Source organism: Alexandromys fortis, unplaced genomic scaffold, assembly GCF_014885135.2.
Source record: "Alexandromys fortis isolate MF-2015 unplaced genomic scaffold, M_Fortis_MF-2015_v1.1 scaffold_190, whole genome shotgun sequence".
Lineage (NCBI taxonomy): Eukaryota > Metazoa > Chordata > Mammalia > Rodentia > Cricetidae > Alexandromys > Alexandromys fortis.
In genome coordinates this window covers 2,499,621-2,525,822 of record NW_026068059.1, presented here as the reverse complement: position 1 = coordinate 2,525,822, position 26,202 = coordinate 2,499,621, and the positions used below count along the sequence as shown (strand labels likewise).

At 51.8% G+C, this 26,202-nt stretch overlaps 1 protein-coding gene across 1 annotated transcript in view; it reads right to left on the bottom strand.

The window, feature by feature from the left end:
• Nucleotides 1–4,688: 4,688 nt before the first annotated feature.
• Nectin1 (nectin cell adhesion molecule 1) overlaps nucleotides 4,689–26,202 on the bottom strand; it is a 61,129-nt gene continuing 39,615 nt past the window's right edge. Inside the window, exons 2-6 of the mRNA XM_050120094.1 lie at nucleotides 20,222–20,572; nucleotides 19,452–19,754; nucleotides 19,046–19,163; nucleotides 17,430–17,581; nucleotides 4,689–8,471 (exon numbers count right to left, since the gene is read on the bottom strand). Coding sequence (XP_049976051.1) covers nucleotides 7,927–8,471; nucleotides 17,430–17,581; nucleotides 19,046–19,163; nucleotides 19,452–19,754; nucleotides 20,222–20,572 — 1,469 coding nt within the window. The 3' untranslated portion in view covers nucleotides 4,689–7,926. The remainder of the gene's footprint in view (nucleotides 8,472–17,429; nucleotides 17,582–19,045; nucleotides 19,164–19,451; nucleotides 19,755–20,221; nucleotides 20,573–26,202) is intronic.

Below are 26,202 nucleotides of genomic sequence, written 5' to 3'. Positions count from 1 at the left end.
AACCTCATTTGCGAAAATACCCCCATGATGACCTGTGGGCAATCCTGTGGTGTGTTTTCTTACTTAGTGTCTGATGTGGGAGAGCTGGCCCACTGTGGGTACTTACCTCACCCATGGCAGGTGGCCCTGGGATGTCCAGAAAGCAGGTGGAGTAACACTTGGGGAAGAAGTTGGTAAGTAGCACTCCCCCGCGGCTTCTGCTCCAGTTCCTGCCTCCAGGGTCCTGCCTGAGCTCCTGCCCTGACTTCCTTAGATGACGGGCTGCGATGCCGAAGTGGAAGTGAAATAAAACCCTGTCTTCCCTAAGTTGCTTTTGGGCATGGTGTTTGACCACAGCAACAGAAATCCCAACTAGGACAAGCTAGAGTCTTCCGTTGTGAAGACATTAGGCATGAGGAGGTTCAGGGGACTTGCAGGGCTCTGAATCAGCCATCCTCCCGACGTTTTCATTCACTGGGTAATCAGGCCTTCTCAGGACATGTGGGGCCAGTCCTCAGACAGGGAAAAGGGCCTAAAGGGTATAAGCATGGCCACCTTTCCTATAGAGGGAACTCAGCTTCCTTCTTGAAGCATATTCACTTCTTTCAGCACCATGGACCAAGAGTCTTCATTCACCGAGGGTCTATGGAACCTCCCTTCTCTTCTGGAAGATGCCTAGAGCTCTCACATCTAGGAGCAGTGTAGCATCAGAACACCTGCTCACAGCTATTGCGATCTCCTGGCCCCCTACTTACCTCCAGGTGGTGGCTTCTGTGACAGGCGTCATCATCAGGACATGGTGCTTTGAAGGGTAATGATGAGGGTGGCTAGTAATGATGATAATGACATAGTCGTTACCTAAGTCCTACGCACACTGCCTTGCCGTCATCCGACTACTCCTCCACTTTGCTGTTCCAGATATCATACTTGTTATGCGCCAATAGGTCTCTCTCTCTTCCTCTCTCTCCTTAGAGTATTGCTTTCTATCCAAGGCTTGTGTTGAACTCACAATCCTACCCCAGCTTTCTGAGTTCTGGAACTACAGAACTCATGCTTAGTCATGCTCCTATCTCAGGACCCGCTTTTTCTTCATGACTGACACCTGAGGCTGCTCCCAACTTCATGTGGGAGGCTTGACTCTCACTGTCTTTTAGACCGCCCAAGCTCCCAAACTCCAGAGGTTCTGCCTATACCTGCCTGGGGCAAGGCTTAGTGTTTTAAAACCTCAATTGTGGCTCAGTGTGGAGGTGCACACCTTTACTCCCAGCACTTGGGAGGCAGAGGGAAGCAGATCTTTGTGAGTTTGAGGTCAGCCTGGTCTACAAAGTGAGTTCCAGGATAGCCAGGACTACACAGAGAAACCCTATCTCAACAACAACAAAAACAAAAACCTCAAACAAAGCCAACTGTGATGGCTAATCTTGACTGTCAACTTGATAAAATTTAGAATCACTATGGAAACAAATGTCTGTGAGGGATTATTTAGATTAGGGTAATTGAGCTGGGAGGATCCATCCTAAATGTGGGCAGCACCATACCCTGGGCTCTGGTGGCAGACTGAAGGAAAGAAGAGAAGGGAACATAAACGCTCACTCCTCTCTACCTCCTAGACTGTGACCCTTCCTGATGCAGGGACATCTTCACCCAGATGAAACACACTGTCAAAGAGTGAGTAAGCAGGATCCTAATAAACCCTCCCTTCCTTAAGTCACTTTGGTCAGCTCTTTTGTCATAGCAACAAGGCAAGTAATTAACACGTAGGGTGATTCTGGATTAAGTACTCTGTGCTCAGCGGCACTAGTGGTGTACACAGATGGTGCTGTTGTGTTGGCTCTCGAGGCAGATTGTGCTAGTCTGAGCCTGGAGTCCAGGGTGAACTGAATATGATGAGGCCAGAGGTGGTGCAGAGTATGGGGTGTGAAGTGTGTGTGTGCGTGTGTATCTGTACCTGGGGAGGAGTGGTGGTCAGAGGGAGAAAAAGAGGGAACAGTGCCTCTGACAGTCATCTAAGAGTTGGTGGCACAGATGAGGAGTGACAGAGCAGTCCCCAGAAGACCAGGACTTGGTGGTCATCATCAAGCACATCAACCAGGGGGAGAGAATAGGGCTTGAGGACCACGGAGGTTAGCATCAAGGTCAAGCCTGAAGACTGCTTCCTGGAAGCCAGAAGCTGTTGGACGTGGAGGCAGGTACCGAGGTGTTTCTAGAAGCAGAGTCCAGCCAGCGCTTATTCCAGCCATCAGAAGCCTTCCTCCATCCACTGTGCCATCATCTATGTCCCTGTCATTGTTTTAAACCAGTTGTTGGCATCTTTCCAAGGAAGTCTTCCTCAATGAGTCTAATATGATTGGTAACTCTACTCAGTGCTCAGCGTAGTTCCTGAGTGCCTACCTTATGCTCCACTGGGGCTTGTATTGATTTTTGGTCAACGGAAATCTGTTCTAGATCTGTTTTCCTGTCCTCTCAGTTTTTGACACCCACTTTCCAGTCCCCACTCTCAGAGGCATGAGCGAGCACAGAATACATTTACTGGGGTGCTGCTGGGTTCCTAGCTTCCACTTTAGACTTCAGATCTCCGCGTACAGAGTGAGGGGGTTGGACTGGCATGATCACTTTGGGACAAATAATGTCTGAAGTCTGCCCAGAGTACTTGTGACCCCAATATCTGCAGGATCCCTGTGTATTCTTCAAGGGCAAGGCAGAAGGCGTGTTACCCCCTTTCAGACAAAGCTAGCAATACTCATCCTGCGCTGCTACAGCTCTGCCCTGCTAGAGCTCTTGGTCAGGAGGCCAATGTCTCATTCGGAATCTGGAGTCCTTGGTGTTCTGAATTCTTGGAGCGGCCACAATCACAGACTAGCAGAGTGGCCTGGCCTCCAGTGACCCAAACTGTGACCTAGGGGGGCTGGAGAGATGGCTCAGTGGTTAAGAGTGTTGCCTGCTCTTCCACAGGTCTTTGAGTTCAATTCCCAGCAACCACATGGTGGCTCACAACCATCTGTAATAAGATCTGGTGCCCTCTTCTGGCCTTCAGGCATACATGCAGACAGAATATTGTATATATAATAAATAAACATTTAAAAAAAAACCTGTGACCTAGGTGAAAGAATATGTAACCAAATATATGACTCCTGAACATCAAGTTTATTCCCTTAGTCACCTGCAGCGAGACATTTGCTCGTAGAATGGTTTCTAGAGAACAGGGTACCAGCATGCCACCATTGCCTACTCCCAGCTGGGCAGGGACTGTTTCAGGCTACCCAGCCTTGGGTTCCCTATTCTGGCCAAGGGTTTTGGGTTTGGACAGAAGGAGGAGCCATGGCCTAAGTAACAGGAATTTTCTCCTAAGCCTAACTCAACTAGGAAGTGAGTGTGGATACTAGCTAGTATCCTCAAAGTTGGGTATCCAGCCTCAGGCCTAGGGAAAGTGTGGGTCTGGCTTCTCCAGCGCAAAGCTCCTCCCACAGAGGCTGTGCCTGAGACTAATTGGCTTGCCCTCCTTCCTCGAAGCTGGAGAAAGTCTTGGCTAATTTGCCGGAACGCTCTAGTTAAATGCCAATTAGGATGTTCTGTCCACTGCTCTCTTCCAATATATTAATAATGTAATTAAGCATTTATTGCTCGCACAAATTAAAAATTAACTTAAACAGACAGCCTGAAAAACTGAGGAAATAACCGCTTAGACAACCAATTTGCATCTCATTCGAGTATCAACATCTAAACACAGCTCTGTCTGTCCTGGGTGCCTTGGTTTAGCCTTCCAGTGAGGGACTCAGCCAGCTGCCAACAGCTGCGGGCTCCTCTTCCACGCTGGATTCTGCCTTTCTTAGGGGATCTAATCGTAGGTGTGGAGGAGGTGGCCTTGTTCCCACGTGGACCTGAGGACTTGCTAAGCAGCTGTCTTGGCTTCTATGGTCCCTGCCCCCTCTAGAGCCCGAGGCTCTATGGGATAGATCTCGGTAAAAAGAGATGCCACCAGGGGTGAATAGGAGGGGGCAGTCCCTGAAGCCCCCTGTCCTTCCACCCTCAGGGTCGATTTGTCCTGCATTCCAGCCCAGGAGATGGGAAGCAGATGTTGCTGGCATGGGGACAAGAAGCGCTCCCCCAACCAGCCCCCTGAGAGGGAAGGGTTAAGGCTGGGATCAGGGAGAGTTGTTGGGGGGACAGGGCGGCACTACATCCTCAGAATAGAAGAGGGAAGTATAGAGTCGCCCCGCCCCCATCTCCGGGGAATCTGCCTAACACAGCAGGTGCTCCACTGCGTTTTTTCTTCTCCTCAGAGCCACAGGGGACCCGACAGGGAGGAACAGGATTCGAAGGAAGTGGGCAAGAGGAGACCAGCCCGGGAGAGGGGTGGTGACTGAGGCAAGAGCTCTGGAACAGTGGCTCGAGCCAGAGCACGCGGTCCTCAGCTGTGTCCTTCTGTCATCCCTTTCCTGACCCCCACCCTGCCCAGCAGACGCCAACCATCCCCCTGTGCCCTACTGCTTTACCCAGCTCTCATCTCCTCATTGCAAGATGGTGCCATTGCAGCCTACCGGTGCTCAACCAGAGATGCCGGCAAGGTGGCTGATTGGGCACCTCAATGAGTCCCTGTCATAGGACCAGTTGTTCTGTTTATCTATAGTGTTCCTGCATCCTCTCTGTGGTCCGGCTGTCTTCTCTAGCTTTGCCCAAACCCCACTTTCAGTGACAGGATGCAAATGGACTTGTTTTTAAACACTTTATTTATAAAAAAGTACATTTTTTTTCTCAGTACATTTTCAACCCATCTTTTTTTTTAATACAAGTAAAAGGGGGTGGGACACCCCCCCTCCCCAGGTCAGAACCAGGAGAATCTGCTGGGCTGTCCCCCAGGACCAAAGAGGAAAAGGGTGACAAAGAAATTGAAGCAAAGGAAGCTGGCCACACTCGGCGGTAAGGGTGGCAGCTTCTCTTGGATTTTGTTTCCATTGGTTAACATAAAAACAAAACTCACCCCCCCACCCCAAGCCCGTTCCTCACAGCCAGGGTCAGAAAGCAGCATCGGCGAGACTGGATTCCTCACCTCCGGGTGCCTCTGGCCCAGGCCAGCTTGAGCCACCTGCCCTCACTAGGAGAGGGTGTTTCAGTTGGCAGTCAGGCTTGGGGAAGTCTCTACCTGGACCCCCAGAGGCCTGGGAGCACCCCCCTCCTCCCAGTAAAGGGAATGCGGTGTCTGCTGGGCTCAGGGCGGCCCCACCCACCTGACATGAGTCCTGATTCTCCCACCTCAAGGGCAGCAGAAAAGTTATTGCACCAGTGACTGGGGCACAGAGGGCACCTTCCCAGGGCTGGGTCCCCGTCCACTGTCTCGGGCCTGAGCATTCCTAAGGGCTTCTCGTTCCTCATGTGTGTACTTGTGCACACACGCGCCTGTGCTTGGTCTGTGAAAGGCGAGCGCCAGTGTGCTGGGCATGTGTTCGCTGATGTGTGCTGCTGTTCTTTTCAGGGCCTTCCGGTAAATGAGACTCAGAATATCAAAATCTGCAGGGAAACAGGAGTCCAGGGGCAGCAGAGGGAGGGCAATGAGAGATGACAACTGGAGAGGCCTTGGCACAGTTAACACACCAAGTTTATTCTCTGTGCAGCAAGGCAGATGCTCAGCTTGGGTTGGGGCCATGAAGATGAAGCGGAACGCCCTCTGCTCTGCTGCACTGGGCCTTCCACGGTCAGCTGGATGTCGCCACTGTCCCGCAACAAACACAGTGCCAAGAAAGCCCCTGCTTCTTAGGCCCAGCGACTGATGCCGGCCTCATTTCCTCTCTTAACCCAGGGAGCAACTGCCTGGTAGCAGCATCACAGCTGGGATCCTGGATCCTGCTGCAGAGACCCCGTAAATTGTGCTTTGCTTGGGGGAAAGGCGTGCAGGTGTCTTAAGGGGGAGCTTAGGTGCTTTGTCTGGGCCCAGGGCCTCCTCAGTCCATCACGAAATAAGGAATAAGGGGTGACAGTGGAAGTTTTGAGAGGTGCAGGAGGGTGAGTCTTTGCCTCGGGAGTAAGGGGACCAAGCAGAGGAGCTAGAATTGGCATGAGGAGGAGAGAGGTGCTGTGACATAGGAGGGTCACTAATACTGCTGGGAGAAGCAGCCCAGCTCCTCCACCTTCCTCTGCCCTGTGGCTAGAAAGGCCCTAGAAGTTTCTTTCCTGAACTCCGCCCCATCCAGTGTCCCCAATGCCAAGAGGGGAGAGCCGCCACAGGGCTGGCATGGCTTCAGACTTCTGCTACGTGGCTACTGGGCGGCCTGGGCTGGGACTAGGGCAGTGAAGGCTTGGCGAAATGGCCCCAGCTGGTGGGCTAAGGGGTGCCAGAGATGGCACTTGGACTGGGAATTCAATAGCAGCACCAGGGAGGGGGGGGGGTGGGGCGAGGGGTGGGGCTCCCTTAGGAAGCCTATGGCAGGGTGGGTCAGTGCCCTTGGGGCACAGAGTGCTCTGCCTCCCTCTCCCCAACACCTGCTATCCCTCAGAGTGTCACCTTGAGCCGAGTGAGTTGAGACCCCAGCAGGCAGGCCCTAGGGCTCTCGTAGCCCACTTTGCCTCCCCCAGGGCATAGGCAATAGGCATGCCCATTTAGAATGTGGGGAATTTGGGGCACAGATGGAGAAACTGAGGCACTTTGAGCTTGGGGACAGTGAGTTGGGAGGGCCTTTCTCCATGCACTCAAGGGAGGGCCCTTCGTCGTCCACCTCACCTCAGAATGGCACTGGTAGAAACTGTGGACAAGCAGCAGGTTCCTGGGTGCTCCTGCACTTTCCTTGAGACTTGTGACATCTATGCTGGCCTTCCTGTATGAGACGTTAGCAGTCCCCTGCAGTCTACCAGATTGTGTTTGCGGAGCCTCCATGAGAACGTCCTCGCCATATAAATACTTCTTTGCCTCAAATTCCTTCCTGGGATCCCAGCCCCGACTTCCCAGAAGAGTCAAGTGTTGCTAGCACTTGGCAGATAAAGAGAAATCCGAGACACGTGCACACCGTTGGAAAGGTTGGGGCTACACTGAAATCTTAGAGCGGCAGCAGCTGGGTGGTTCATCCTCTCTGTCTCTTGATGCTTCTGTGGACTGATTCCCTCCTTGAGCAGAGAAGGGTGGGGCCTGGGGCAGTGTTTAGCCTGGGCAGGGCGTGAGAGCACTGGGAGAGACCCAGTGGTGTGTGTGTGCATGTGTGGGAGGAGGCATACAGGGACTGTGAGTAGAGTCCAGCTGGGGTCACCCACTCTGTAGAGAACAGACTGGGAGTAAAGGAAAGCAGTATATGACAGCTAGGCCAACCTCATTTTGTAGGCCAGCAGAACAGAGAAAGCATAAAGCCACTCTTACCAGGAAAACACAGTGCCCAGGACCCCAGTAGGAACCTCAGCTCCATCATTTCACAGACAAGACTCCCCTGGATACCACAGAGAACTCCCCTATAACCTTTTAGGTGCCCTGGCTGCATCACCAGTTTAGAGTGGGGGGACATTGGGCAAAGGAGCAGCATATGGGGTGAGGTGAGGGTGCTCTTCATCTTGAAGCCCCCTCTGCTCTCCCTCCCCAATGAAGAGAACACAAACAAATTCCAGTGTTGGGGGGGTGGGAGAGGACTGGCTCCCCAAACCCTGGAGGGACGCCCAAGTACACAAGACAAGAACAGGGCTCCCAACACAGAGGGCAGTGGATGGGGTCCTTAAAGGAAAGATACAGCAACACCAAAGTCACAGTCGAACACAACACCGCGGGGAAGGGTGGGAGAGGGCGGAAATAAAAAAACGAAGCCAAGTGGGGTCTGCCCTGAGCTCCCCTGGCTCCCCAGGAGTTTGGGGCTGGTTTAGGGCAGCTGGTCAAGTCTCTGTTGAGCTCCTGGGGCAGTGGGCTGTGGGGGTGGGCAGGGGGCGTGCGGGTAGGAGCAAGGGAGAAGTGGGCACAGACAGAGGCTCCGGAAGGTAGGGCTACACATACCACTCCTTCTTGGAAATGAAAGACCCATCGTTCTGAGAAACCATGTTCTCAGCCAAGTCCAGTTGTTCAGGGTCATACTGGTAGCCCAGAGTCCGGTCCCCATAGCCGTCCTGACGGGCCTCCGCTTCATCCACAGTGAAGTAGGGCCGTTTGGCGTCCTCGTCATATTTGGGGTGGGGTCCGCCTACCTTGCGTTCACCCCCTCCACCGCCCTCCTCCTCTTCTTCCTCCTCATAGCTGCTCCCGCCCAGTGGGCCGGCCTTCTTTTCATCATCTGAGTCATCGGGATACTGCAGGTTCTGTGCCATGGGCGGGTGATGCTGGGGGATCCCTGCCTTGCTGTAGCCATTGCCATATACATGCTTCTTGGTGCTGTAGTCGCCCTTGAAGGTGTGCCGGCGTCGGCGCAGGGCCACTATGATCCCTCCAACCACAATCAGCACCAGCAGGACACTCCCTGCCACTCCCCCGATGATGGCTGTGGGCACCTGCCCCGAACGCCGCCCATGTTCGGGAGACGGGGTGTAGGGGAACTCTGGGTAAGGAAAAGAGACGGAGGGGACAGAGTCAGTGTCTGCTCTTCGGAAGTCAGTAGGGGGTGTCGGGAAGCAGGGGAGGGAAAGGCCCAGGACAGGATGTCCACACCCCATGTTTGAGCAGTCCTGGTTCCAGAGGTTCCTAGTACCCCACCTCCTTGAGGTCACGTCAGCTGAAGCACTGGGCGCTAGAATAAGGCAGGTGAGAGGAGAGAGGCAGCTAAGGCAGCTAAAGCACCCAGAGAACCCAGCCTTCTACCCTGACCATCCCTGGAGGTAGTGCCAGTCCTGTTCCATCCCTCCACGGTGCAGGGGCGCATCTGCAGGTACCTAACTGTGTGCCCCTCACTGCCACCACCCTCCAAGGGTGGTCTGCTATTCGTTTCTATTCAGTGCAGGAGACAGTTAGGGAGGTTAACTTACCCGAGGCCACTTAGCCAATGAGTTATAGTATTGCTGCTTTTTTGGTTGTTTTTACAAATAAACCCTGTGCACATGTCACCAGTGTCCCTTTGCCTGACAGGTAGACATCATTGTCCCAACACCAGGAGTCTAGTAGGTATTCCAGGACTGGTTTCTTTTGCTTTCTGGACATACAGAAAATGGGTTTCTAGCTTTTTGGTTCAATAGATACCCTATAAGTGCCAGTCATCTGCCAGTGTGCTACAGACCAGGGCTGTGACTCTTGGTAGTGGTCCTGCCCTGCAGAGCACGGTGGAGACCTGTTGGGATTGCCAGATTGGGCTATGGGGTTGAGACACCAAAGGGACAGATGGTTAGCACAAAGTAAGGACAGGCAGAACGGGGCTGTGGAGGCCCACATGTGTATTACAGACCAGGAACATACACATGTACGAGCATGTTTGATGGCTCACAGGCCGTGCCAAGCACAACACATGTGTGCATAAAGATATGCAGATAATGAGGACAGACTGAGCCAGGCATAATCACCCTTACTTTTAATTTCAAGATCTGAGAAACTAAGGCAGGGGAACTGCTATAAGTTCAAGGCCAGTTTGGGCTATAGAATAAAACTATCTCCAAAAAGAAAAAAAAAAAGGAAAAATAGAAAAAGAAAGAAAAGGAAAAGAAAGGTCAATAATGTGGGCAGAGTAGAAATAAAAAGATAATAAAGGTGGGGAAAAGACTAAAAGAGTTTGGAAGGAAGAGACAGTGAGGTGGGTGACTTTTTTGACAACCCTATGATCTCTTTTTCTCCTTTGTCTTCCAGGCCTGGGAGGTGGATGGGAGAAGGTTAAGTCAGGCCACACCAGGCCAAAGGCCAAGAGGTCCCAGGGCAAGACACAGGGAGACGGTTCCCAGCACTACCACAGGGTGGCACTGGAGACCTTGACTGGCCTTGGTAAGGAGCTGGGGTGTAGACTCAGGGCAAGCTGCTGTCCAGTCCTCTCTTTAGCCTGGCCCAGGAGGGCCAAGGCCAAGGTAGCATGCCTGTCTGGGCCCATGTGTCTGTTCCTGGGAGCCCGCTGCAGCTGGCTCACTCCCTAATTCAGCATCACTCACTTCATCGGAATCCTACTCCTCCCATGGGTCCCATGTGAGTGTGTGGGGTGCTGTTGGCTAGCAGGCAGGAGCAGGGCGGAGGTTCGGAATGGGGGAAAGGCTTTCCCGTGGCTCACGGGGGCCCTAAAGGGGGGGAACACTTGCCTGAGATCACATGGCTGAGTTGTGGCCACCCAGATGCGAGAGAAACACAAGCCTGGGGGACTGGGTTCCCCGTTTGTCACCAGTGTGTACTCAGTATAGGTCGCAGAGGAGATGGTCTGTAAATGTTTACTGATATCTGTCTTGACTGACTATCCTTGAAACAGTCTCTGGGAGCAGTCTCAAGTTCCTCTTGGTTTCCTGGGTCCCATCTGCTCAGCCTGCCTCCTCCTTCAGTTCTCAGATCGGATCCTCTGCATCCACCTCCATGTCTTTCTTTGCTTGGTTGGTTTGGAACAAGGCTTCACTAGGCCATGCTGGCTTTGAACTTGAGATCTTCCTGTCTCGGCTTCCTGAATGTTGAGGCTACAGGCTACCACCACTCCTGGCCCACCCTTACCTGTCTACTTCCTTATATACCCCAAATATACCCCAAATATCTTTCTCTCTAGTCATGGCTATGGAACCAAATGACATGCTTGGAGTCTCCGCAGCAAGCAGGCAATAGGGAGCTGGCTGTAAGGGGTCAGGAGTGTAGGAGAAAGAGAACGCTATGGCACACACTCAGAAAAGGCTTCTTGGAGGCTGGACTTTGCCCTCTCTGGAAGGATGGTTTGGTTTCAGAGAAGCCAAGATAGTAAGCGAGGTGTCCATAAAGAACTTCTGAACTGTGCCCCTAGCTTGCTGCGTCGAGACTCCCTGGGTCCTTGGCTTTCCCTCTTGGGCTTTCTCCAGCTTTCCTAGTGGAGGCTTTGTCTTTGGACCTCTGTCCCCCGCTGTCTTTGCTCACGACAGAGCTCATATCCGTTTCATGACTTAACTGTGATCCTCCTGGTGTGCCAAGCCACTTCAAGCACACAGCTCTCACTCAGCTGCAGAACTGTATCTCTGAAGATTTATGGGATACAATTCCCAAACTGTACCCCATGAGACCCTGAGCCATTGACTCAGAGCTCAGCAAAAACCAGTAGGATAAACACTCTGAGAACCATTGGCTTAGATGACACACGGGAGCCCTTCGCCTTCTCCCACACCCTGCTGGACTTTGAGAGAGATGCAGGATGGAGTAATTCCCAGCTTCCTGGAGCTTGACCCTATCTTCCTGCCCATAGGACAGGGAACTAACGTTTAGGGTTATAGAGTTGAGAAACTTCTGGAATCACCAACTCAAATCCCACTGCTCCAACCAGGTTCTCTGTCCTCCTTTCTCATCCTCTCCATCCACCGGTCCTCCACTGGGCTCCCAGTGCCACCAGCATCTGTCCACTCTGACTCTTCCCTCTATTATGCCAGTGTTCCTCTCTGGCTTTGGCTGTTTGTAGAAGATTCTAGGGCCGCTCACCTTCACTGGGTCTCTACCCTTTTAGCTGTCCCACTCAGAGTGAGCAGATTAATTTCCACTGTGTAGTCACGGACATTCTCTATCCCAATGACCGGCAGCAACTGCGCATTGCTTGCTGGGCCTTAGAACCTGGCCTCTATCACACACCTTCATGACTGTCCTCAGCAAAGGCCTGGACACTAAAGGCTTGGTTGCTAGTTCATGACCCTGCTGGGAGGTGGTGGTATCATTAGAGCCTACTGGGACGAATTCCAGTCATTGTGGGGGGTGCCCTTGAAAGGGATATGGGGACCCTTTCTGTTTGCTTGCTGGCTTCCACAGAATGAATGAGTTACTCCACCTCACAGTCTTTCCATGCTCTGTCTCATCACAGGCCCTAACGCCTAGGTCAAACAACCATGGGCTACAACTTTTGAAACTGTATGCTAGAATTAATTCACTGCCACCCCCCACACACCCCACCCCCACCAAAACAAGCGTCTCACTGTGTGGTCCTGGCTGTCTTAGAACTCACAGAGATCTGCCTGCCTCTGCCTCCCGGAGTGCTGGAACCAAAGGAGTACAAACTTTTCCTCCTTTTAAATTCATTATCTCAGGTATTTTGTGACAGTAACGAAAAGATGATTAACACATTATGCTTGCTATCTAAGTGGGTTGTGTGTGTGTGTGTGTTTGTGTGTGTGTGTGAGACTGAGGATTTAACATAGAGCCCAGCACAAAGCCAGGCAAATACTCTACCACCAGGCTATATTCTTAGATCTCTTTTACTTCACATTTTGAGATAGAATCTCACTAAGTTTCCCAGGCTGGCCTTGAACCTGTGATCCTCTGGCTTCAGCTCCCTAAGTAGCTGGGATTACAGACCCAGCTTCAAGTGAACCCCTATTCACAAACAAGCTTTGGCTCACACCACCCACTCTGCCTGCACCCTTCACTCTATTTTAAACCATTTCAGATTCCAATTTATTAATTAAAAACTCATCACTAATAAATGCAAATTAGGATTGGCCACAGTTGGTTCTGATTCCCCTTTCAGTTGGGATAAGAGAAGGGCCGAGGGAAGGAGCCGCTCATCCTGTGGGGCTGGCCTACTGCAGCGTGACCGCTGTGCATAACAGAAGTTCTACCGTGGTTACTGTCCTGCTTTCCCAGCAAAGAACCAACAAAAAATACCGTGCTCTTACATTTAACTCAGCTAGACTGGATTTCCTGACCCCACTAATCACAGAATGACAGGGTTTGCTGTATCATCTGTCTGATGAGAATGGTCGGTGCCCCAAACTACTCTGTAAATTATATTTTGAAATAAATCTAGAATCTAGCCAGTTCTCGCCATTCCATCCCAACCACCCTCATCCGAGACACCATCATCTCTCACCTGAACGATGTATGGCTATGGACACCTACCTGCTTCCACCCTTGGCAGCCAGCAAGATCCCATCAATGTACAAGTCACATCCCACCGCTACTCTGCCCAGAGCCCCTAATGACTGTTTTCCCCTCAAAGAATGCCCAAAGTCACAGAGTCTAGAACGTTCTCCATGACCTGTGCCCTGCTCTACCTCTGACACCATCTTGTTCTGCTTTCCTGCAGGCTGAGGGCTCTTTGCCATGGACTAGAGCTTCATGCCATCACCTACTTCAGGGCTTGGCTTGAACATCACCTACTCACGAAAACTTTCCCCATCCACCATCTTTAAAAATGCAACGTACAAGTCCCTCATCTTCTGCACAGTGACCTTTCTTTTCCCTACATCATCCCCAGGACCCCATAAATTTCACAAAGATGGAGTCTGGTCTGTTTTGCTCACTGATTTATCCCAAATGCCTAGAACACATGACAATGAAATCTCTGTTAAGTTAAAGAACATATTCTCTCATGCCATGGCTCTGCCTTAAAAGTGAGGCTCACTCCAGGCGGCGGAAAGCGTTCAGTCCACAGAGAACATGGGCCTGGGACACACTGGGGACCTCATTTTATAGGAGTCGGGGTAGGAGGAGAGCAGTGTCTTAGGGATGGGTTATACTTGGTTCTCTACCTCTGAGCTCCTCCGTCCAGGTCCTCTACTTTATTTTTCGTAAGCTCTAAGGAGGTTTACTGTTCCTGTGGGCCCTTTTGTGACCAAAGGGAATCCACGTTATTCTGACTACTTTAGTGTCTGTGTAGAGCAGAGGAATGGCTACGCGGCCAAAATAAACACATCAAATGAGTGAGGAAAGAAAGGGATGGCTAATTCATGTGCCAGCAGGGAAAAGGGACATCCTGCCCCTTTCCTCCACCCCTCCATTTGTCACACCCAGCAAATCCGTCTCTATGTCAGAAGCAGAACCATAAGGGCCACAGCTGGGTAGAGGGAAGAACTGAGCACTGGGGTCATTTGCTCTTGTTGCTGGGGCCCCAGCTGGCCCCTCTCACAACCTCTTACAAAGTGGCCCACCCGGCCCTGCTTCTGAAGGGCTGCAGGCTTCTGAGATGGACAGGACCTCAGAGCAGTGGGACGTCTCATTCTGGGTCCGGAGTTCCCACACTAAGATGGGTGACCCAGTGTGAGGGGCTTTGGGCAGATCTGAGGTGTACTGGAGTTAGGGTTTATAGTCTGGAACTAAGCTCTAGGTTCAAAGAAAATGTCTAGGCTTGCTTCCACAACTAATGTTGAATGTTTTAGCTGGCAGGAAATGACCTATAACAGATCAGACCAGGAAGTTGTGAGAACTACATTTCCCAGCATGCAATGAGATCAGTCACAGGGAGAATGGGAAGGCCTGGGGTCCTACCCTGAGAAACCCTGTTGTCTTCCTGCAGCTGAAGCAGCTGTGTAGTTCCTTCATTGTCTGCTAGGGCTCCTGCAAGTTGGAAGAGGAACTCCCAGAGGTATGGACTCAGCTGCATCCTCAACTCCCAAACACGTGCCATTTGCTGGCTTGGAGACAGGCATATTTGCCCTCAGCACAGCCCCAGGCTTCCATTTGCACACTCAGCAGGCAGACAGTGGTTTGCCTGCTCACACTGGCTTACACATGCTTACAGAGAAACACACCCACACTCATGCCTGGGCACGCACACTTGCAGAGACACTCCCTGTGAAGGCCCACCATCCTTGGTCCAAAGAACTGGCCTAACTGGCATGCCCACGGGACGAGCCCAAACTTCACCGAGAGTAAGAGTTGGGACAGACACACTAAGCTTGAGTAGCTTCCCTGCCCCGCTCTTGGGAGTGGCAATAGGCCAATCTGCCACCTTCCTCCTAACATCCTTAGGGAGGAAAGCTATATCCTATTTGGTCAAGGCCATATCCTGGACCCCTCCCCACCATTAGTGTTAGCCCTCCTGGAAGAAAGTAGATCCTCTAGCTACTGCGGTGGGATCCCTTACCCAGCACTCTAAAACTGCTTCTCAGTACAAGGCCTTGGACATGGGCTTGAGTGGCCAGACACTGTTAAATGCATCCACAAATTCCTCTAGGTTGCTTCTACAGCTTTCTTATCCCTATAACCAGCTTGGGACTATTTCACACTAGGGGTCATTCACTGTGACAGTGACTGACTAGTCCTAGTGCCACCATGCAGCAATCCGAACATAGCCCTGCTATGTTGCTTCATCATGGGCCGTCCTCCTTCCATCCCCCTGCCTACCCCACCCCAGCTGCTCTTTGTTCCACTCTCCAGATGTGTGCAGGGCAAAGCTATTACCTAAAAGGACAGTCAGGATGAAATATTAAATTCCCACTTATCCCTCTCACTCATGCATTGCCTTCAGACCAGTGGGGCTGGGAACACGGTGCCTGGCTATGCTCCTTGAGGGCGGTCCCCAGAGACCGCAGAGGCCACTTGTTGATGTGGGGAAAGTGGCGATGAGGTCTCCTGCCACTTAAAGAATCAACAGCACTGGAAAGGTTTAAACATCTGGCTGAATCCTTCGAAAAGGCTAGAAGCTGCTCCCGGTGGGGCTGACCTGCACACAGCTCCTGAGCCCATCAGGAGAGCCAGGAGTGCCATGTTTTCTTGTCTCTTGGCTCCTGACTAATAACAGAACTGGCATGGTATGACCCTTTTCCAGCCTGAGCTCTGGGTTGCTTTAGACCACCTATCCTCGAACACACTCTAGATGTTATGTGCAGGCGAGCACACACCACTGCCTAGATAGACCTGATCGTGGGACACACAGCAGGTACCGGGTACCCACGGCCGCTTCCTCCCCATGGCTAGTCTCTTCTTCCTTCTCCTCCTCTCTGCTCCTACATCTGAGCCCCAAGGAGCAGCCCTTGGGAGGATGTACCCTCCTGCTGGCTGTGATTCTGAGGCTGGGCATACTTGCCCTAGCAGGGTTTCTGGTGGGTCTTCTAATGCTGAGAAGTAACATCAATGAGAGGATGCTTCTGGATTCCTTACTTCCACCAAATTTCCAATCAGCATTTTCCCCAGAGTTCCTGGGTGGCAGAGTGGGATGCTGCGGTGGCTTTGGTGTTACTGTTGGAGATCATGGACAATGGGATGTAAGTTGGACTACCTTCATATTACAAATCGGGAAGCTGAGGTTCAGAGAGGTAAAGAATTTATTCAAAGTCACACAGCCAAGAAGAGTCCTTAAATGGACACATCCCTGGCCCTCAGGTAACACTGCTCATCACACTTGGTATGATGGCTCCTCACAGAAGGCAGCTGTGCATTTCCTCACTCAACCCCACAGCCTCAGGGCCAGAGCTCTGGACCCTATGTGTCTCCAACTTGTCCCAGAAGGGGAAGAGTGGTGCAGTCCGCTTCTGCTGTCTGTCCCTGTCCTGGCAGGTGACCTTGGCTGTTAGCGGGCTCCAACCCTGGCACCTCTACTCCTATAGACATTCTCAGAGTCAGGGGCAGGGTGCTGAAGAAAATAGCAAGTGATCACAGCCTCTCGTTCCTAGGTGACAGGACAGCCCCAAGGACAGCCCAGTGTAATCCCTGGATAGCTCCAGCTGCTCTCTGTGCAGATGTGTTTGGAATGTCCTCACAGATGATGTCCTCAGGGCTCCCCCAAACCTGTGTCTAGCTAGACTACGTTACTGCCTCGTTTCCTGGAAGCCCAGGATCATGCTGTGCATGTTACATCCTGTCCTTTGGTGGCAGTGCCATGCCCCTTCCTGTTTCTTGAAGGTTCTTCGTGTCACTTTCTCACTCTGCAACCAGCTCAGGTCTGATACTGAAAACACCTCCCCCTTTTGAAGTTTGGTGGCAATTTGGTGGCAATGTACTCCTTGGTGCATTTGTTTTGATGCTCCTATTAATGACAGTGATAATGATGGAGGTCGCGACAATAATAACAGAGCCTCGGCCACTTACTGACAGACTGGGTTGTGCCAGGTGATGTGACCTGCATTATGTGTCATTGGACTGCAGCCCTTCCTTCAAGGCAGGTCACACTACCCCCATTTAACAGACGAGGCTCGCTCAGGTCACATCCCAGGTGAAGCCTCTCTGTGGAGCAACACAGCCCTCATTTCCCCTGACTGATTCACCCCTCCTGTAATGACAGAGGAAGACCTGGGAAAAGAGCAATTCGGTATCCAATGCCTTCAGGGTGCTTGCTCACTCTAGCCTCTACTTTCCCGTCTGGCTGGAGGCGAGCCTCGCCCTGCAGCCCTGCAGGCTTCCTCAACTCCAGCTGCAGAACTTGGAGGATGTGAGCGCACCTGCAGACCTCTTCCACCAAGCCAGCAGGACTCCCTAGTACAAACATTCAGCCATTGCTGGAAACAGCACTTCCGGCCCCCCGAAGGTCACTCTGACTGCACCCTATAACACCCCTCCCCATAAGGCAAAGAGGAAAGTGTGAAGAAAGAACCATGGCCTGAGCTGCAGAGAAGCAAGGGGGGAGGTACAAAGACAAAAACTTCCCATCAGGTGCAATGAAAGGAGCGGATGTGGCTATGGAGGAACCGGAGGATGGGGAGTGGGAGGAGAGGCAGACTCCTACCTGTGATATTGACCTCCACCTGCCCTGAGCGGGTGCCAATGGGGTTGGTGGCCTCACAGATGTAGGTTCCTGCCAGGCTGTAGTTGATGGGTCCTCGGAAGAAGAGGGTTCTGTTCTGAGCCTCCACACCCTTGGGGAGAGAGCCATTCAGCCTGTAGGTATTGGGAGACACAGGGAAGGGTTAGGACTCTTCAGCTCCAAGAGTTAGCCCCCAGGCATCTACCAGCTCTTCTGCTGAGTGCATGTATTAGGGACTGTTTGGAATGGAGGGAAAATAGGAACAACAATAGTGTCTTGCATCTCAGTTTTCTATTATTCAGGAATTCATGGGTTTGGAGACAGGGTTTTGTTACATAGCCCAGGTAGGTTCTGAACTTGCAGCAATCCTGACTGGGCCTCCCTGGTGCTGGGATGACGGGGTTTGGGCCACCATGCTTGGCAGTTCATGTTTGAGCATCATGCCACTGAAACATAGTCAAGGCAGATAGGTACCACTCCCCCATTAACAGATGAAACCTGAGATTCAAGGCCAAGGGCACACAGCTAGGAAGCAGCAGAGCAGAGGCCAGCTGGATTTGCAGGCTTCAGGAGAGTGCTTGTTCTACCGCTCCTGCGGCTTCTCCTTGGTCTGTGTCTCCTTGGTAGTAGGTTGACAACAGGGACACCTGGGTCCTGATCCTAGTTCTCCTTTGGTGGGGCCACTGAGGCCAAGAGCATTGGGAGAAGCTATTCAGATGCGGAAGCAGGCACGGCTGAACTTCTACTGACCATCTTGCCATTGCTGGAAATGTCTCAAGACGTTTTCATGTGGGGAACATTCTAGGAGTTTGCCAAGTACAGAAAGCCTCATCCTTCCCTTGTTAGCTGTTCTTCAGTAAAGTCAACAGCTGCTCTGGGTACACGGCTGACGGGCAAGCAGGTTCTGCCCACCCTCACCTTCAGAAGCAGTTTTGTGCCTAGAAGTGCAGGCTGATAGGGAGGGCCTGCCAGGGTCCTCTACTTCCTAGAAATGGTTTAGACTCACTTCTAGCTGCTGACTTCTGGCCATCCACGTCAACTTTCTTAGCTTCCCCCACACCCTGAGTCCCGCCTAGTCTCTGGAAAGAATGTTGGTTCGAGATGTTCAAATTGGATAGGGGGGATCGATTCCCCTCTGAAGGTCAAGAACCAGACTGTAAAGTCAAGAATGGGATAGTGGGACATGGGCGTCCACTGCTGCCTCCACCCAGAGAACCTGGGGCTGTTGTACAGAAAGTCTAGGAACAAAGGAAGACTGGGGTGTTCCAGAACACCAGCTTCCCAGGGGACACCTTGGAAAAAAGTAAATAATGGGCACTGGGGTGGGATGATTCACCAAAGAAAAGTGACAAAATCCTTTATTAGTGAGTGAAGGGAAGCAGGTCAGGAGGAACACCCCCACTGGCATGATTATTATTAGTCCCAAACCCTAGCACTCATATGCAGAGGTGTGTACACAGTCTGTGTGCGTACGTGGGATCTCTTAAATCAACCCCCATGGGAAAATCTGAGCCTAGGCTCTAATCCTCCCTACTCCTTGGAGGTGTGAGGTCCAGCAAAGGATATTTTCAGGGGATGGGTCAACCCATAGCACTCACGTGGTCCAGTGGTACTCGGTGGCTGGGGGGTTAGCATCTGCTTTGCATGTAAGCTTCACATCTGTCCGCTGCAGGTACCAGTTGCCATCAAAGCCCTCAATGGTCACCTCAGGTTCATCTGTGGGGCAAGGGAGGATGTTGGAAGAGGGTGAGGTTAGGGGAGCAGGCAGGGAAGGGATAGAAGGAACAGTTAAGGAAGGGACCCAGGAGCAGCTGGAAGGAAAGGCAAGTTGGCATTCCAAGACCTCAGAGCAAAAGCAGCAAGAGGAAAAATTAGAAGAAGGGGGCAGTGACAGAAAGAGAGGATGGGGAAATTGCAGCATCTTGGAGGAGAAAATCGAGGGGATAGACTAGGGGACAGAAGAGGGCAGACAGCAGAGGGTGGGAGGGGTCGGCCCTGGCTCACACTGCACGTTGAGCGTGAGGCTCTCCCTGAAGCGGTCCAGGTGATAGTTGACGATGCAAGCCAGGGACTGCCGGTGGGCTTCCCGGCTGGGCACCAAGCGGTAACGGCTGATGACTGTCACTGTGCCATTGGGGTTCCGAATTTCCTGGTACTCTGCCTCGCCCTTTAGCCGCGTTTCCCAGGACACCACACTGGGAGGCTTCCCGTTGGCTGAGGTGCAGGTGGCCACCAGGACCTTGTCATCCTGTCCCTTCCTGGCTCGAAGCACTGCATGGGTGCCCTCGATCCAGTTGGTAGGTTTGGCTGTGGGCACAACACCATGGCATCAGTTGAAGTTGCCCATCACCCCTGCCTCTCAGCTGTGCTTTGCCAAAGCCCTTCCCAGAATTTCCCTTGGGAAGTGCCTCCTGCCAGTAAATCCTTCTTGCTGCACGAACAGTCCTGTTTTTAAGATTTCCTAGAGTCTTGGCATGATCAATCCAAGCAGTTTCCTTCCTTACTATGGTGTCCTATGCACCTGCCTGAGTCCTAGTCTCAAACACAATGTCCCGTAGTGGAGGCTTCAACCTAAATACTGCCCCTGCCCAATGCTAAGGCCTCATCCCCAATCTTGGGAATTGTGGACAATCTGGCTAGTCAAGTGAGAGGCACTATGCCTGGAGCTATGGGAACATGCCAACCCAACAGGGGTGTCTGGGACCACTGAGGCACATGCTAAGGATGCTCAACCCCTTTAGACAGGCAAGGGAAAGAGGCCCAGGGCATCTTACCCATCACAGTGAGATTGAGCTGGCTCTCGCGGTTGCCTGTAGGAAAGGTGGCAAATTCACAGATGTACATGCCCTCGTCCTCCAGCTCCAGGCGGGAGAGGCGGATGGTACCATCAATGAAGGAGGGTCGCAGGAACTCCACTCGCTTCTCATAGGGTGGCAACACAGAGACACCCATAGTTGGGTTGTAGATGGCCATGTTCTGCTTGGAGCCATTGGTGGCCTTCTGCCACGTGACCTGGGTAATCTTCACGCTGGGCAGTGGGTTGGCGAAGCTACAGTGCAATACCACGTCTGTGCCAATGAAGCCATACATGGAGTCGTTCACCTGCACCATTTGTGTGTGAGTGCCTGGTAGACGGGAAGACAGGACGTGGTCAGTGACGGGCACCACTCCCCACACCTACCATTCTCTGTCCTTTGCTCTTAACTTTTACAGCAGTCTACTTCTATGAAAACAGTCACCGGGTCTGGTGGTTTGCGCCTAGAGCCCCAGCACTTGGGAGGCGAAGCAGGAAGATTGCTATGAGACTTTGAAGCCAGTCCGGGTTACATAGTAAGGTCCAGGACAACCTGAGACATGAATGAAACTCACTTAGAATCCCCCCAAATGAATTAATTAATTACCCGATATAAAAACCACCTATTATGGTGGCTCAGTGGATAAAGACATTGGCCACCAAGGATGATGACCTAAATTTGATCCCCAGAACCCACACAGTAGAAGAAACCCCCTTTAAATTGTTCTCGGACCTCTGTGTACCCACCACAGCATACACACACATACATAAAATAAATAAATGAATTTAATAATAAAATCTCACTCTAGGTAATTCTGAAAAATCCCATGAAGACAATGACACCATTCACTTGTAGCTCAGAATGGCCCTGGATTCATGATCCTCATATCTCAGCATCCTTCCCCACCCCCCTTCCCCGAGACAGGGTTTCTCTGTAAAATAGCCCTGGCTGTCCTGGAATTCACACTGTAGACCAGGCTGGCCTTGAACTCACAGAAACCCACCTGCCTCTGCCTCCTGAGTGCTGGGATTAAAGGTGTGCACCACCACCGTCCGATGTCTCAGTTTCCTGAGTGCTGTGATTCTCCATTAATGCCACTACAATGCTTGGCTACTATCTGTGTGCTGTTTTTTTTTTTTTTGTTTGTTTGTTTTTTGGCATGTGTGTTACACATGCACACGAGGGTCTGAGGTTGATTCTAAGTATCCTCCTCAATTGATTTCTACCATATTTTTCTTTCTTTGGACAGGGTCTTACTATCTGGCTGGCCTGAAATTCGCTGTGTTAACCAGGCTGGCTTCGAATTTGCAGAGATCTGTTTGCCTCTGTCTCCTCTGTGCTAGAATTAAAAGGCATGAGCTTCTTTGCCTTATATTTTTAGGTAAGATCTCTCAGTTGGACCCAGATGGTGTTAATTTGGCTAGCCAGATTGCCCCAGGGATCCCATCTTTGCCTCCTAGGCAGGCCACTACCCATCTGGCATTTGTGTAGGTGCTCTGGTCCTAACGCTTTTATGGCAAGCGCTTTACCCAGTGAGCTATCTCCCTAGCTCCCTATACTTTTTTTTTTTTTAAAAATCAGAATCATACTGTACAGATTGTCCAAAAGGTGCTTTTCACTTAGTGATGTGGGTCAGTGTTCCATGTTAGTACATACGTCCACATGCTAGCTTCTCCCTTTCGTTCTGTGGATGGAGACAACACGCTTGGCAAGTCTTCCACTTCTGAGCTACATTCAAACTCTGCCTCCCCTTGCCCTCCCAAGATGTCTTTGAAGGCAGTTTTGACTATATAGTCAAGTCTGATCTTAAACTAACCATCTTCCCTCCTCAGCCTCCAGAATTTTAGGATATAAGTGGTGGCACCTTACGAACTTAGCATGCTGTTTGTTTTTTTGTTTGAGGGTCGAAAGCTCTACTATCCAAGCAGAGCTCTAGCTAGGAGCTTTCCTGGGCCTCGGTTCCCTCATCTGACAAATGAGCCAGATAATCCATTCTTCTCTACCTCACCCGTTGCTGGGGAACCAAATAGCATACAGGTAAGAAACGGCAAGGGGGTGGGGGCAGGAACTGGAGAAGGTGCACAGATGCACAGCAGCGAGGGGGCCCCTCCCCTTCAGCTCCTGTGAGGAACCACTCAGGCCCTTTTGTTAGGAAGCTCCCAGTCTGATCTTCCAGGTTCCTCCCAGTACAGCCTCCCTGCCTCAGAATACGGCTGTGTATACCTGACTTCTCTCTTGGCCTAGGAACTCTTGCAGGGAGTTCTTTCCCTTCCTGGGTCTCCAAGGCCCAGCCCAGCTCAGCATCTGGCTTACACAGCAGGCTTCCGTGTTTTCTTTTCTCTAGTGTAGCAAATATTTATTGCTGGGCAAACTGCAGTGGTAGCCAGGAGAATGGAGACTCCCAGGAAGGAGTGGGCAGCGGGTGGCAAGGCATATGTTCCCTCCAGTCTCCACTACAGAGTCCTTGCTTTTGGGACCCTTAGCCTGAGACAACCACCCCAGACCAGGCTCTGCCCTCTACTTCTGTCCATCTCCGAGTCTGTCCTTCCTGTGGTTGACGAGTGACTACATTTGTGTTCTTTATACCCAACATCCTCATTTTACTGAGTACCATCATTACCTCTGCTAACGCAGAGGCAGGAGGAAGGCTTTGAGAGGCCTGGGATCCAAGAGTGGGGAGCTGGGGCTTCCCCTTGCCTCCTCTGTGTGAATGGAGAAGTGGGGGTTCTTGGGAAGGTCCCAAAGCCCAAGGTCAGTTCAGCACATTGCTTCCCATTCCACTCTTCCAGAGATCACATTGACCGTGGGATCTTAGGGGCTTAGAGAACATTACAACATATTCTCAGGAAATGCACGTTGAGCCAGGCATGGTGGGATGTGCTTGTAATATTAGCCTTTAGGAGTCAGAAGATCTTAAGTTCAAGGCCAGTGTGGACTACATAGTGAGACCTTGGGAGGCATGTGTAGGAAAAGAGAGGTATATGTGTGTAAGAGAGAGAAAGAGAGAGAGATGCCGAAGACATGTTTTTGGCTTTCCCAAGCCATGTCCTTGGCATGGAGAATTTCATACATATCCCCGTTCTTTCTGCCATTCACACTAGAGTCTGAACGAGCATATTGGGTGTGCCTGTCCCCTGCTCCCACCGGCCCTTGGAAATCCCAGACCCCTTAAGCAGCTGGCGGTTGGGGGAGCTGTGAGACAGGTGAGGAAAGAGTATGGCACATAGTTGGGGGCTGAATTTCTGCCTACTGTGAGACCCTAGCAGTCATTTCCCTTGCTTCTGTAGAGGAGCAGGCTGGCTGCCTGTGTCTCCCGCATCCTTCTGGCTCTGTCTCACGGCAGCCCCGCCCACACCCTACCCAGAAGCAGCCCGAGAGGAGGTCAGTGGGTCAGATGGTCTAGCACTCTTGCTGACTGGTCAGCTGGCAAGCAATTAATTCTTCCATCCTCCCTGACAGGATAAATGGGTGCTCCCTGATGCTCCTCCAGCCTCCACTCCCCAAGCCTGCTGGAGGCTGCCCAGCAGCTGAGATAATGTGGGCATAATTGGGGAACTTGCGCCACATAAAGCCAAGAACTGGAAAAGCCAGTTGGGAGGGCTTGGGCCACAACGTGAGAGTTGGGGGAAGGGGCATAGGTATCAGGAAGCATCTTGGTGCTAGGTATGGAGGGCCTGGAGGAACACATGGCCCACCGAGTCCCCACTACCCCGTCTCCTCTCATCCCTTCTGCAGTTGTGGGGCAGGCATGGGGGAGGCCCTGATGCACAGACTGATATTCCTGTGCTGTTTCCCAAGCAGTGACCTCACCCTTCAGGGATAAGTTGGTGCCAGGAGGGGAGGTTGCTGCTGATGCCCCATGTAAACTGGGGAGGTTTCTGTGCCAAAGCAGGTGTGTGTGTGTGTGTGTGTGTGTGTGTGTGTGTGTGTGTGTGCGCGTGTGCGTGTGTATGTGTGTGTGTGTGTCTGTCCCTAAGTCTACCCTGGATAGAGGCCATTTTTCTCTCCTCTGGTTCTCCCAAAAGCAGCTTCATGGTGTAGAGAGAAGCATTCCTGGTGTCCCCTCATTGTACACAAAGGCATTTCTGGCCCTTTCTGGCCCTGCAATGGACTGGGTGGGGACATGAGGACCTTTCAGTAGTAGGCATGCTCACTTTTCGTCTTGGCATCTGTCATGGCTGGCTATCAACAGAGCCTAGGAGGTAGTCCATGGGTGGCATGTGGGCTCCTGAAGTATTAAGGGTAAAGCCCCCAATGTCTTGGCGTTGAGAGGGGAAGATTAGCACAATTAGGCCCCGCTTCAACACTCTAGCCTGAGGGACCTGGTTCCCAAGCTTCTGTGGGGGCTCCCTGGCTTGGACTAAGCATGCCAAATCAGATCTAAGTATCTAGCTCTTAGACTGGGTGGCTTTCAAAGGGAAAAGGGCTCACCCTTGAATATGGAGAGGAGGGGCTGGGTGGAAAGCCTGAGAAAAGGAACAGGATTGGTGGGTGCCTGCAGGGGCAGGTGTCAGGAAGGGAGATCTTAGAGCATGCTCAGTTTTCTCCATGCCTGCTCCAGCTTCACGGTCTGGAAAACGACATGGGTGGCTCCCAAGCTCTGCACGGCCTTTCTGGCACCCTTATTTGAGGTGTGCGATGGGATTGGGAAGAGTCTGCAATAATGAGTTTGCATTCTGCCTCTGTGCCTTCCAGTGGGCCAGTGCCTCGACCTTTCTGTGACTCAGTTCACACCGAGGGTACACATCTGAGAAATGGGGGTCCTAATAGCTAATGCCTGCTTTATAAAACTGCTGTAAGGATGAGATGAAGGAGCACATGGGAAACTTAGAAAGCAGCACCAGCACAAAATAATGTGGGCTGTCGCCATCACCGTCGTCATCATCACCAACAACATTGTCTGTGAAGCAGTAGGCATCCCTTTCTGGGACTTCAATCAACAAATGTTTACTGATTATCTACCTGGCACGAGGCACTGAACGGGGGTGCTACAGGCCCCCTTTTCTGGGACACCGAGATGGTTCTCATTCCTGACTTTCTGGTGGGCACTTCTACTAGGAACCCATGCAACTGTACCCATTACTATTTCCTGCACTTGTGCGGAGTGTTTATCCTGTCACTCAATGGGTATCTAGCTACCAAGGGAAAAGCAGGGATGTCCTTGACCTTGGGCTGCCTTGATCACGTTATGCCCACCATGGTAGGCAGCACGGTTTGGGGAATCTGCTGACTCTCTGGTTACCCGAGCAATAAGAAAGCTTCCCCTGCAGATTATAGAGTAGAGCTTATGACATGGTAGTGCACGAGGGCTCAATGGGTCGGGCAACCTGCCACTAACTAGGTCAGGAGGGGTTAGGTCATCTGCCCAAGAACAGACTAGTAGCCCCTCTGGCCTAATGCAAATTCCTACCCTAAACCAGAGTCTGGCTCAATCTATCTTCCTAGGGATCTTGTTCTGGGTGGTGATCTTCTGGGAAATACCCCCAGAAACCTTTGAAAACGACACAAAAGCTAATTCCAATACCCAGCCCTGGTACTTATAGGTGCCTCGTGTTGACTGGGGGTCAGAAATGGAATCTAGTGAGCTCAGCCTGGAGCACCTACAGAATGCTGTTATGTGAGCAGTGGGAAGAGAAAAGAGTAGGGGGCAAGGGGTGCAGAAATCATAGAACCTGTACCTACAGAAGGGGGGTTCTTACACCTTAGGGTACACAATGAGTCTTTCCCTGCCCCGACCTTAATCACTGCCTAGATCCCCCCTGACCACCCTATATGGTCAGGGTCCAAGACACACGTCTCTGGGACCTCAGTTTCCTTAACAGAGCACAGGTGAGGTGGTTGGGGCAACCTGGCTTCTCAGAAGTGCTGAGCCAGCAAGGCAAGCGTCGGACCAGCCCCCCTACAACGTCACAGGGCTGCAAAAGCCCAAGCTCAGCAACAAGACACAAAGGCTCTTCAGT